This window comes from Mesoplodon mirus (assembly GCF_964341445.2).
Source record: "Mesoplodon mirus genome assembly, chromosome: 14".
Classification (NCBI taxonomy): domain Eukaryota; kingdom Metazoa; phylum Chordata; class Mammalia; order Artiodactyla; family Ziphiidae; genus Mesoplodon; species Mesoplodon mirus.
The window spans coordinates 17705640-17719502 of NC_138990.1; the positions used below are offsets into that span (position 1 = coordinate 17705640).

A 13863-nucleotide genomic window follows, 5' to 3' on the forward strand; every position below is an offset into this window, starting at 1 on the left:
GGGCAAATCTGGATTAAGCAAGCACGGTGACCCTGTGAAATTGCGGTCTTCGTTGTATCTTGGAAATCTCCATTTGCTCCTTATTCCTAGAACTTTCCTAGCGAAGACGACAATCTAACAGGAGCTCAGTCTGCTCTTCCTCTGCAGGCACTACCTTAGTCACTTGCTCTAAAAAGTCATCACCACAGTCAAGGTCATCTAGGTTTTCTTCTATGTTATCTTTTAGGGGTTTTATAGTTTTGTGTTTTACATTTAGGTCTGTGATCCATTTTGGGTTAATTTTAGTGAGGGGTGTAAGGTCTGTGTCTAGATTCATTTTTTTGCATGTGGATATGCAGTGTTCTACCACCATTTGTTGTAAAGACCATCTTTGTCCACTGTATTGTCCTTGATCCTTTGTCAAAGACCAGTTGACTATATTTATGTGGGTCTATTTCTGGGCTCTCTATTCTGTTCCACTGATCTACTTATCTATTCTTTCGCCAACACCGCAGCTTTATAGTAAGTCTTGAAGTCGGGTAGAGTCAGTCCTCCAACTTTGTTCTTCTCCTTCAATACTGTATTGGCTATTCTATGTCTTTTGCTTTTCCACTGAGACTTTAAAATCAGTTTGTTGATATCCACAAAATACCTTGCTGGAATTTTGATTCAGATTGCATTGAATCTATAGATCAAGTTGGGGAATTTGTTTTTTATTAGAAGTATTCCATTATGTTTCCAATATATTGGAAAGTATTCCAGTATACCAAGATTGTTTATCCATTTACCAGCTGATGTATATTGGGGTTGTTTCCAGTTTTCGACTATCAAGAATAAAGCCGCTATTAAAATTCTTGTACTAATTTTTTTTTCTTTCTTTTTTTTTTTTGCGGTACGCGGGCCTCTCACTGTTGTGGCCTCTCCCGTTGCGGAGCACAGGCTCCGGATGCGCAGGCTCAGCGGCCATGGCTCACGGGCCTAGCCACTCCGCGGCATGTGGGATCTTCCCGGCCCGGAGCACGAATCCGTGTCCCCTGCATCAGCAGGCAGACTCTCAACCACTGCGCCACCAGGGAAGCCCAAATTCTTGTATTAGTCTTTTAAAGGACATATGTTTCTCTTTTTTCCCATGCTAATAATTACAAATGGAACTGCGGGATCTAGTAATAAGTGTGTGCCTAATTGCTGGGGAATGCAATAAATGTGTGTAAAAGCAACAGTTTTTAAAAATGGCTATGCCATTTTATGCTCCCATCAGCAATGCACTAGGGTTCCAATTGCTTCATATCTCCTGACTATTTGGTGGTGTTGGTCTTTTCAATTTTAGTCATTCTAGTGGGTGTATAGTGGTATCTCACTGTGGCTTTAATTTGCATTTCCCTGAAGATGAATATTATTAGTAAAATGCATGTTTTCAGCTCCTTACTGGATAGTTGTATATCTTCTCTGTCTGTTCGAGGCTTTGCCCATTTGAAATATTTGTGTCTTTATCATTTTGTTATTGAATTGTCAGAGTTCCTTATACATCCTGGATACAAACTATTTGTCAGATATATGTATTGCAAGTATATTCTCCCAGTTTGTGTCCTGCCTTGTCATTTTGATGACCAGATGTTTTGAATTTTGATGAAATCCAATTCATCGGGGTTTTCTTTTCTTTTCTGTGGTTTTGTGATTTCTGTAAGAAATCATTGCAGGTTGTGAAGATATTGTCCCATGTTTTCCTTTAGAAGCTTTATAGTTTTGGGCTTTATATGGAGGTCTGTGATCCATCTCAATTGTGTCTTAAGTGAGATTCAGATTTTCCCCCAGTAGTTCCTCCAGCACCATTTGCTGAAGACTTGTATTTGTCAAAAATCAGTTGACCATACATGTGTGGGTCTATTTCTAGACTCTGTTTTGTTCCATGGATTTGTCTGTCCATGTCAATGCCACACTACCTTAATTACTTTAGTTTTACAGTAAGTTTTGAAAGCAGGTACTGTAAGGCCTCCAACCCTGCTCTTCTTCAAGACTGTTTTGGCTACCTAGGACCCTTGCTTTCTTCTACAAATTTTAGAATCAACTTGTTATTTTCTAGAAAAGTGCCCTGTTGGCCTTCTGATCAAAACTGTGTTGTATCTGTATATCATTATGAGAAGAACTGACATATTAACATTAGGAGCCTTCCAATTTATGAACATCTCTCCATTTAAGTCTAAAATTTCTCTCATCAAGGTTTAATAGCTTTCAGTGTACAAGTCTTATATGTCTTTTGCTAAATTTCTTAAGTATTTTATATCATAGTAAATGGGACTGCTTTTTAAATTTCATTTTGCAGTTGTTTACTGCTATTAGAAACACAACTGATTTTTGTAAACTGACCCTGCTAAATTCATTTATTGGTTCTAGTAGTTGTTTATTAAATTTCTTAGGATTTTCTCTATAAACAATCATTCATAAAGATTTTTCCAAAAGATTTTTCAATCTTTATGCCTATTATTTCTTTTTCTTGCCTTATTGTACTGACTAGAACTACAACGCTGAATAGAAGTGATAAATGCAGACATTACTGCTATGTTCTTGACCTTAGGAGGAAAGTGTTTGGTATTTCACCATTAAATATGACGTTAGCAGTAGGTCTGGGGGTAGATGCCCTTTGTCAGATTAATTAAGTTCCCTTCTTGTACTAGTTTGCTGAGAGTTTTAAAAATCACGGATGGGTGTTGAATCATGTTAAATGCTTTGCCTTCATTTATTTAGAGGATCATATGGTTTTTCTCCTTCATTCTATTAATATGGTGGATTACGTTAATTTTTCTTCTAACATTAAGCCAACCATTCATTCCTGTGATAAACCCTACTTAGTTATAATGAATAATGTCTTTTTCATATATCACTGGAACATATATGCTAATGTTTTGTTAAGGATTTTTTAGTGTTAATAAGAGATATTGGATTACAATTTTCTTTTCTTATAAGGTTTATGTCAGATTTTGGTATCAAGGTTATATTGGCCTTATACAATGAATTGGGTAGTTTTTCTTCCTCTTCTATTTTCTGAAGGAGTTTGTATAAGACTAGCAGTTCATTTGTCGGTGTTCCATTGGTAAAAACATTTCTTATTTAAGTTTTGATGGAATTTACCAGTGAAACCACCTGGCTCTGGAGGAATTTTCTTTGTAGAAAACTTTTGATTACAAATTCAATTTCTTTAATAGCAATAGGGTCATTCAGATATTCTATTTCTTCATGTGGCAGTTATGGTAAGTTACTTATGGTAACTGTATTTTTCAAGGAAATTGACTATTTCATCTAAGTTGTCAAATTAGTTAGTAGAAAGTAGTTCATAATATCCAGTTACTATTGTTTAAACTTCTGTAGGCTATATAGTGATACCCACTCTTTCTTTGCTAATGTTGGTGATTTATGTGTCCCTCCTCTCTTCCTTGATTAGACTTGTTAGTGTTTTGTTAATTTTACTAAATTTACTTAATTTCCTTAATTTACTAATTTTACTACATTACTTTTCTCCTTGGTTCTGACTTATGACTTTGTTTTGTCTCCTGAGATCCACTGACCCCTCAGTATGGTAAATGGCCAAAAAAGCTCAATATCCAAAGATGTGTGTCCCAATTTTTTCACTTAAGTTGAATGACTTTTCTGACCCTTAGATTCCTTATATATGAAATAAGGATATTGTCTTACCTATCTGTCTGCATAGATAAAGCTCAGATAGGATACCACACAGAGACTGTAAAATGCTACGCAAGTCTAAGGCACCCTGAGTCCCTGCTCTTTATTCATAACGAGCTGCTCTTCTTGCCTAATTATAACAGACCATGGTTAGAAGGTTCTTTGGGAGGATCAAGTTTAGAATTCTCCACTTTTAAGAGGGATACTTGCAGCCTCAGGCTTTATTTCTGCTATTTCTAGTTCAAGAGGCAGGATATGAGATAGATGACTAAGTCTGCTTTGCTCAAAGAGACAAGAATGTGGGGTGACGCTTCAAACTTTCACTGTTTGCCAATCTCCAGAGGGTTTAAAAATAATTCCTCAGACAACATATTTATTTGGATAAGGTAATGAGTTATGGAAACCAATTCTTTTAGAGAGTGGACTTTTCGGAGATGTATAAGGGGTGGAGAACTTTAGCGGCACATCAAATTGTATTAACAAAATCGGAGTCCACTGAATGTGATTTTAAATTTGAAAAAATTAAATGCAGGATGCTAGCAGCTTTCCAAAATATTTTGTATGCTCCTTTGCCTGTGTTTAAGATGATTTGTTAATGAGAATTTGAAAATTTGTTCTTTCTACAGTAATTAACACTTTTATAAAATTATTTATAAAAAAATATAACTTACTCCCAAATAGTTGACATTCTAGTTGCATAAATTCTTATCTAGTCTCAAACACTGCTCAAAAGAACTACATATTTAAATGATTCTACCCCTTTCAGTTCTCTAGAATGCCTCCAGATGGCATTAAAACCCTTCTCCTACTATATTTTACAATCAAAAATTAAAAAATTAGTAATATTTTATCCATTTAAAACCAGTCACATTCATTATATCGTTAGAAATCATGAAAATGGAACTATTTTGAACTTTTAGGGTAACATCTTAAGAAACATGTAATCATAACCTTTATGAAACAAATAGCCATCCTATGTAAGCCAAAGGCTCTTCCTAGACTGAGAAACAGATCCTGGACAAATACACTCAATAATGTTATATCGTAAGCTGTCATTTCTAATGAATAGCACTTTAAATGCTTAGTAATAAGAGCACTGGTCCAAATATAGGTATATGCACAAAACTGTCTTATAATAAGAAAACACGTTTAACTCCTCAGAAATCATAAAAAATAATGATTTTTAAGGAGTAAACCTGTTACTAATTCCTATGGAGCTAAAATAATTTGTTAGCTTGTGAATTATGTAAGCTTTGGCATATAAATTTGGCATCGAATTAATCGTCAAAACGTTTTTTGGATTGCTTGAGTATTGAGAGGAAAAAGACAAAACATAGAGTGAAGAACATGTTTTAAAAGAGCCTTTTCTTATCTTTTTAAAACTGCGTTTGTTAACTCAAAAATATGAACAAACCCTTGAGGGTCCAGAGATATCTATAACTGTATATTTCACATAATTCAGAGATGAGGTTGCAAAGGGCAGGCTTTAAAATGACACTGGTACTTCCCAGGTGTGCAGGACAGACTATCTCCTAGTATGTGTGAAAAGTCCTCTAATTATTTATGACAGTGATGGAAGTTGCCAAGCAAATTCCAAAAGCTTTCCTCCCCTCCCCCTGCCAAAATAATACCGTCAAATCTCGTTACATTTGTACTGTATGAAGAGGAGCCTTGTGTTTTCAAGATTACTCTTACTGGGCTAAAGCATAAGAAAGACCTCAAAATGCATATGCACCCAAAAGCATTTAAAGACACATTATCATGAGAAAGAGAACCACAGGCTTCTTTCCATTATTATTGTTACTATAACAAGATATTTGCGCTCTTTCATATTATAAGCATATTAAAGAACAGTCATCTCGGGATAGAAACAGGAAACAGACTTACGATGTATTCGATGTGCCATTGTCTGGACTCCCTGGCTCAGCATCACCTTTCTCTTAAAAAGGAAGAAAATACCAACATGTGAGTGTTGCAGCCTATAAGATTTAAGAGAGGTTCAATGTATTTCCACACTCCTACTAACAACCATTCAAAATGTGCAGCAGGAGGCTTTTAAAACATCTTTTCTATTGTCCAAGAACCGGATTTGCAAAATAATTTCTTCTTTGTAATACAATGGCCTGGGCAAGGATCTGTGAATAGGTACTACGGAGCTGTTTGCAAACAAGCAGAGGTTCAGAGCGGAGACCCTGCCAAAAGATGAATACCTTACAGATGGAACCTGTTACCTTCTACTTCTTTTACAGAAAACTTAAGGAAATAAACCCCATTAGCATTCTAGATGCAAGGCGTTTTGAATTCTGATCCCTTCTGCTAACACAAGCTAAACCAGGTCAGGTGACATCAGAACTTGGAGGAGAGAATTTTACACAACACTGAGGTTGCACCCTAGCTTACAAGATTCCCAAGAATTACACCCCACAGAGAGCCCCAGCAGCAGGTTGTGGGGTCACCCTGTTAATGCAGAATAAGATATAAATCAGAAATCCTTCCTGGCCATCTGAGAGACTAGTTAAAGAAATGTTTCTGCCGTCTGTGGTCACCGAGGATTGGATGGGTTTTAATGAAGGGAGCCTGGAACCGGTTTGTTTTTTGTAGTTTTAAGGGGCAAATTCCTCTTGCAATTGACATAATGTAATTCTTAGATGCTCGACCATTGATGGCTTGACACCATACATCCTTGTATTGTAAGGCACTTCTTTTTATTTTCTTGAGGCTAGGGGATGGAGGAAGGTCATGACTGCCATTGTGAGTTAGCTGTGGTTAGTTAGGCTGGTTATGTAGTGCTAATAGTTTAACATACCCCGGAGAAGGTTATGAGTTGCAAGAGATGGGCCTGATGGTGGCAACTCGCTTTGCTTTGCTCTTTCAGGTCAGGCCTGGAGACCTCACAGAATCCCCCAGTCTGCTTTTTAGGGCTTCAGGCCTATGTCCTGTCCCAAGTCCCTTTTGTCAGCTGTAGCCATTAGCTTATTGTCACCGAGGCTTGGGAATGACCCCCTGAGTTACATGATGAACACATTCTGAAGATATCGTCCAAACTGAACTCAAAAGTAAACTTGATAATTTCTTTTCCTTTTTGTTCTTTCAAACAGAACGGTTGTGAGAGAGAGAAAGAAGACAGTGACGTATAGTGCACACATCTATCTCAGATGTAACTCTGTGCTAATGTGTGTCTACACACTGCCGGGACATATGTGAGGGACAGTCACCTTGTGAAAAAGTCACATCTATTTTAACTGCCTCAATAGCAAACACTGACGGAGTCCCAGTACGTGGGAAACCATGCTGAAGTAAAAATAGAGGCAGAGAATTAATAAACTTTCTCTAAAGCTTGTACGTTCATAATATATTTTGTCTTCCAGGCCAGGTTTGTTGTAAACTCACTTAGGACACATGCAAGACCTTGTCAACTGGCTTTTGCGCTAGAAAACAACCTTAGTACTTTCCAAAATCACTTTTCAAATGAGAAACCACAACTCCTGCCAGAATCCTAAAGTACAGAGTTGTAACACCTGCATTACCTAAGATAAAACTAAATGGAGGTTTAATTTTTCTCAAACATAGCAATCTTTTTTTTCCCCTTTAATTTGGAGAAATTGGTTACTTTCCCTGGTCTGTAGCTGCCAGAAGTTACCCCACATCCATTCATCATCAGAAATGTAGGCAGCAGGCTCAGAAGCCCAGGCAACAGTAAACATTTCTCAACAACTTATGTCATTAAAAAAAAGGAAATCAATATGATACATGAAGACATTGTTTGGATGTCTGAATAAATAAGTTTTACCTTGACCAACAATGCTGCCAGATAACCCGCGGGCTGAGAGGACAGAGGCCTTATTGCACATGGGATCTGGGGGCTGCAGGAATCGGGAGGTGGATCGGCGCAGGGACAAAGCTGCAGCTGATTATCTCTGCTCTTAGCAGCACTTATGTTGTGGCAACAGGGAAAACAGAATAGGTTCTGGCAAACAGGAAGGATGCAATGGGGCCAAACTGGGCATTTATGAACGAACAGTCGGGGAATGAGTGCTCTCAGCTGATCATGAATTAACCTTTTTGGGGAAAAGTAAACGCAAGACGGAGTCAGGAAGTAAAATTATGTTTGCCCTTCAAAAAGAATGAAACACAAAATCCTCCCCAATATCTGGAAATTTTAGGTGATGTAATTTCTGAAGTTAACTTGAAGTGTCTATGTGCACAAGCCATGGAGAATCATAGGCTCCTTTTCAGGACCCGAGGGAAAATGATGAATGTGGGCTGGAAAAAATTCTCAGTAAGGGATTTTTCAGTTGGGTGCTCAGGAGATGTTTCCTTTCCGCCGCCAGTGAGGACTGCTGGGGGTTCGGCCTGATTATTCCAGCTGTTGTCACGATAGATGCAACACTGCTCTCCTAGGGAAGGAACCTGCATTGATCTTTAAGACACTGGGCATAAGAGATAGGCTCAGGTGCAGTGTGGTCATTTTGCAGGCGGAAATATAATTAAAGAGAGAAAGAGAAAAAATGAGCCATAGAAAGAAAAGGTATATATTCATACTCACATATAAATACATATGTATGTGTATATGTATATTACATGTATACTTTCAACTTGACACTCCATATTTGTCTACCTGAGTCTTCCACAGTACCAAACATATATTACATGTTCAGTATATGTCTTCTGTCTGATGACCTATCATTAATGCAGTGTCCCACGCTACAGTGGGAAAAGAGGAGAAAGGTACACATACCACTGAGATGGTATACAAGTTAAGGTATGAAACAGCTTGATGCCTCCAACAGGTCACTTAAAAAATTACAGTAGCTACATGTTTAATCCAGTAAATCTATCAAGGACTTTTATGTCGACTAGTCTCTCTGGAAACATAGATAATATCTAATTCATGCCCCTTCTGCACTGCTGGAGTACCGTAAGTAGGGCTATGAAAAGGAAATCAAAATAGACCTAGGCTGCATTCTGCTTTGAAGGCAAGTTTTGCTGTGCTACCACTTTATAATAAAAGTAATCTGTGCTCAGGGTAAAGAAAAAAAAACTGAACAGTAGGGAACAGGTAACGACTCTGCTTGCTTTTGTCATTAGTCCTGTTAGTCCTGTAACTATAACGCTAAGTAATATGCTTATTTCTAGATGAATCAACTTCAGACAGTACGTAATAATTTCTGATATGAAAAATGAGAGATAAGATATTTAATATACTTAGACTACCACCTCCCTTCCGCTTAAAATTTTTGTTAGTTCTATTATACTTTAGTGTCTAGTGGGTATTTTAACTTTGAATAAATTTAACCTATTTTTTGATTAAACAACTTCTGACAGTACCTTTTCTTTTATACTCTGCAAAGTGAGGCAACTCACATCCCACTATGCACAGCTATACCTTTCCTCCTGCATAGCCAAGATTTAAAATATTTATATTCTGTTCAGTAACTATTAATGAGTCATCTTCATTAATATTAATTTAATCAATCATTTAATTTTGGGAATTGCCCATAGGCCATGAGAAAAATTATACATGAATAACAGAATTTATAATATTGTAACAACTAAATATTAGTCTCTAAGGAACAGTAGAGGGACTGGACCTGTACAGAGGGACTGCCACTACACTTGAATGAAGGCAAGGGTTCCCAGTATTTATGTCAAATGGATTCTCTTTCTTATATATCATCATGGCACAGGTTCATTTGTCTCAAGTAAAGGCTATGCTTTTCCTAAAGAGAAATTCAATAGAGCGTGCATGTAATGTGTACAAAAATGTTTATATACAGTTGTTGTTTTTTTTGTTTTGTTTTGTTTTGTTTTTTGCGGTACACGGGCCTCTCACTGTTGTGGCCTCTCCCATTGCGGAGCACAGGCTCTGGACGCGCAGGCTCAGCGGCCATGGCTCACGGGCCCAGCTGCTCCGTGGCATGTGGGATCTTCCCGGACCGGGGCACGAACCCGTGTCTCCTGCGTCGGCAGGCGGACTCTCAACCACTGCGCCACCAGGGAAGCCCCTATATACAGTTTTTAAAAAGTAAAATGAGTTAACTGTAAAAACACCTTCCAGGCCCAGAAATGGGACATTGACAAGAAATAACCCAGAAGCCTCCCGAGCTTGTGTCCTATTCAAGCCCAGCTAGCTAGCAATGGATTTTTGTGTTAATCATTCTCCCTTTCTTGACAGTTTCTGCTACCATGAATTAATTTGTAAATAAAACAGCCTTTAGTTTTTCCTGATTTTAAATTTCCTATGAATGCAATCATAGGGCAGGCATTCTTCTGGGATTACTTCTGTCATTCAATGATATGACTTTTAGATTCAGCCAATGTGATGTGCATAGCTTTGGTTCATTCACCCTCACTGCTGCGCAGCATCTCCTTATAAAAAATCTGCGATTTTCCTTTATTTGGCACTTTTTCGGTGTTCTACTTAAGAAATACATCAGAAAGATGTTCTCTAGTACCTTTTGAAAGTGTATAATTTTACTGTTCACATTTAGGTCTTCTACAAATACCTGGAATAGTTTCTGTATATGATGTCAGGTAGGAGATAGTTTCCTTTTTTTCCCTATAGATAACCAATTATTCTGGTACTATCTATTAAGAAGCCCATTCTTTCCCCATTGATCTACATTGTTAGCTCTGACACGAATCTAGTTTTCATAAATCTGTGGTCTGTTTCTGGGTCCTTTATATCTGTTTCATTGCTCAATTTATTATTATCTTCATTACTTAGCTAAAACATTTATTCATTCATTCATATAATAATATTAGTAAGGCAAGGCTCCAATCTGGTTCTTCTTAAGGAGTGCCTGAGTTATTTTTGGTCCCTTGTTCTATCAAATAAATTTGAGAATCACCTTGTCAATTTCCAGATACACGGCTGCTGTTGAGAAGTCAACTGGAAGTTTAATTGTTACTTCTTTGAAGTTATTAAGGGCATTTTAAGAATTTATTCTTTACCTGTGTGGCTTGCAGTTTAACTATAATATGTCTAGGGTGGACTTCTTTTTATTTATCCTGCTTAAGATTCACTGGGAAGATTCATTGGGTTTCTTGAATCTATGGGTTAGTGTCTTTCAATTCTTGAATATTTTCAGCCATCATCTCCTTTAATATTCCCTCTGTTCCCTTATTTTTTTCTGGAATTCTAGTTAAATATATTTAGGCCTTCTCACTTTATACTCCAGGTTTGTTAACTTCTTTTTCATATTTTCCATTTCTGTCTCTCTAGGCTGCATTCTAGACAATTTCTTAAGTTCAGTTTCCTGATTCATTACTTTTTCTTCACCTATGTGTAGTCTGCTGTTAAACCTGACCAAAGAAATTTTAATTTCTGTTATTATTTTCTAACTTCTAGAGGTTCTGATTAGTACATTTTCAAATGTTTTTGTTCTTTATCATATTTTCAATTCTCTCATTTCTGAAAATTAAAGTAAGCACTCTTACGTTATATTCTGGGCTTGGTAATTCCAATATCTGAAGTCCTTGGAGGTCTCTCTAATGCTCTGCTGTCTGTTCTTTTTCCTTGCTCTTGTTTCATTGTACATAAGTGTTTTTGACAATGAGTGCTCATTTCCTTAGGAATTCTATTTCTATTATTATTTATTCTTATCTATTTTCTTTTTCTGGTATTCCTACTAGCTGGATTGGACCTTTCCACCCTGACTAATCTTCCATGTAACTTAACTTCCTTTCATATTTTCCATCTGACTTTTGCTTTATATTCAGAAAAAAACATGATTTCAACCTTATATTCCAGACTTCAGACTTTAGCTATTATCTATTAAATTTTTAAATTTTGCCAACCCTATTTTTAATTCCGGAGTGCTCATTTGTTCTGTAACTTCTTTTTCATACTAATCTGGTCTTTTTATTTGATGCAAATAATTTCAAGTCCTTCTGAAGACTGTAATTACATTTGAAATTTTTTTCTTCTGTTCCTTGAATTAAGTAGATTTCCTCTGGGTCATTCCTTCTCTTTGGTGCTCCTGGGTTATGTATTCACATCTTTGAATGATAACAGGCTGGTTAACAAAGGTACTGGCTTGGATTTCCCATATTAGTATATTGATCCATTTTGCTAACATATGTCTCCCTTGTAGGGAAGGGCTGATTTAGGGCTCTTTCTAAGTGGACAGGGTATGTTTAACTGGAAGTCTTCATTTAGGGTTCAGGAGAAAAGAGGCCTCAAGACAAGTTGGGAGCCCTGACTGCTCTCTCACTCCCCAACAAAAACAGGAAGTACTTTATTCTGGGTATAGAGCATTTTCGGTTTATTTCCTTCTTGAGAAAAGTTGGCTCTTCCTCTGCCCATCAGAGATACCTATGTTTAAGGTCTGGTATTATCTCAGAATCTATTCTGCTTCTCTCTTAGGTACTAGCTCCCAACTAGAAGTTCTAGTTAGCTGTTCATTTTCTTAGCAAATATTAATATGGGTTTTTTTTGTATTTTGTTTTTTTGAGGGAGGAAAGCCAGACTGAAAGCTCTGTATGAAAGCCGCTAAGATAGTGGTAGAGGAGTAATGGGTGGAAGAATGGCCATGTTCCCATCACTATGCACAGTCCACGCTGCTTCTCTGTTGGGGTTGAGAGGAAATCAAGTCTCTCCTGGAGCTCCCAAGGACATTGCCTCTACCACCACAGCTTGCTCCTGTATGGTTCATTATTTTCCTTTTTTCTTTTTCTGGGTCATGACCTTCCCTGCCCAGGATTATCTATCTAACAGAAGGGTCTTATCCAGTCTCCATTTTCCAGACACTCAGCTGAATTTCTGGTTCTCAGTGCCGTTAGGGATTTATTTGCATCACTATTGCTTTATGGCTAGTTCAATGGAGACTCTGAAGGGAGGGAAAGAAGTGCTTATGCTCAGGCTGCCATCTGAACAGGACAGTCTCACACTTACAAAAAACTGTAGACATACATCACCTGTTTTAATATTCAAGTTTCTCAATACTTAGTTAGCTTCTATTTTATATTAATCGGTAATCAGCAAACTGGCTAAAGTAGCTCTCTTTAAAAAGATTTGGATTAAAAAATAATCTTCTGTTTAATTTATACACTCTTTTCTCTTAGTACCTACACAATTTAGTTTTTCTAATTTCAAAAAGATAAAAATGACTGACCTAAAGTGGGGAAAGTCAGTCCATCAATACACATTTTGTCTCTCTGAAGTACAGTTTTTTGCTATTTTCTACATATTTACTGGAGTCATGACTCCCAAAGCTGTAATGATTCCAAAGCAAATACAAGAAACAGCACGGGAAATGCTGGTGGGACCAGCTCTCCTAAAATTTCCAATGTGCTATAATCTACAGAGGATACTCCAATTTTTATCTTTATTTTTTTATTTTCCATTATGGTTTATTACAAGATATTGAATATAGTTCCCTGTGCAATACAGTAGGACCTAGTTGTTTAACTATTTTATATATAGTAGTTTGTATCTGCTAATCCCAAACTCCTAATTTATCCCCCTTTCCCCTTTGGTAACCATAAGTTTGTTTTCTATGTCTGTGAGTCTGTTTCTGTTTTGTAAGTAAGTTCATTTTTGTCATATTTTAGATTCCACACGTAAGTGATATCATATGATATTTGTCTGACTTATTTCACTTTGTATGATAATCTCTAGGTCCATCCATGTTGCTGCAAATGGCATTATTTCATTCTTTTTTATGTCTGAGTAGTATTCCATTGTATATATATACCACATCACTACGATTTTTAAATAGTGATATTATCTTTTTATAGATGTGCTTGGTTTTGAGGGGGGGGATTTATTTGAAAAAAAAATCCCCTTACCCCTAGAAAAGAGAAAACCAATTACAAATGTCCTCAGATGATGAAATGCCAGAGGGATTTATACCACACCATGCAAGTGCCACTCACAATTCCACAGAAGATAGGTCTGCTTTTACATAATCTCAATTGTAGTATCAGCAAGGGAAAGTTATGGCATGCTGTAAAAATATGCCAGATGCAAAAAGAAATCTTGGACAAGAATTCAATCTCACACTGAAAGGACAGAAGCAACATTTTGGGGGTCAAGGTAATGGGTTAGTTATTAGCTGCAGAATCTCAATTTCATCATGTGCAAACGGAGATGTAATGCCTACTTCACACGGCTATGGTTAGGATTAAATAAAATAGCACACATAAAGAAGAGACTGCACACAGACGGGACTGAACAGCTGTTTCCTTTGTTCTTCTTTATGTTAA

General features: G+C 37.0%; 1 protein-coding gene across 1 annotated transcript in view; it reads right to left on the reverse strand.

The window, feature by feature from the left end:
- The window catches only part of AFF3 (ALF transcription elongation factor 3), a 553308-nt gene that overhangs the window by 164981 nt on the left and 374464 nt on the right, over positions 1-13863 (reverse strand). The window contains exon 10 of the mRNA XM_082641946.1: positions 5542-5593. Within this exon, the coding sequence (XP_082498072.1) occupies positions 5542-5593 (52 nt within the window). The remainder of the gene's footprint in view (positions 1-5541; positions 5594-13863) is intronic.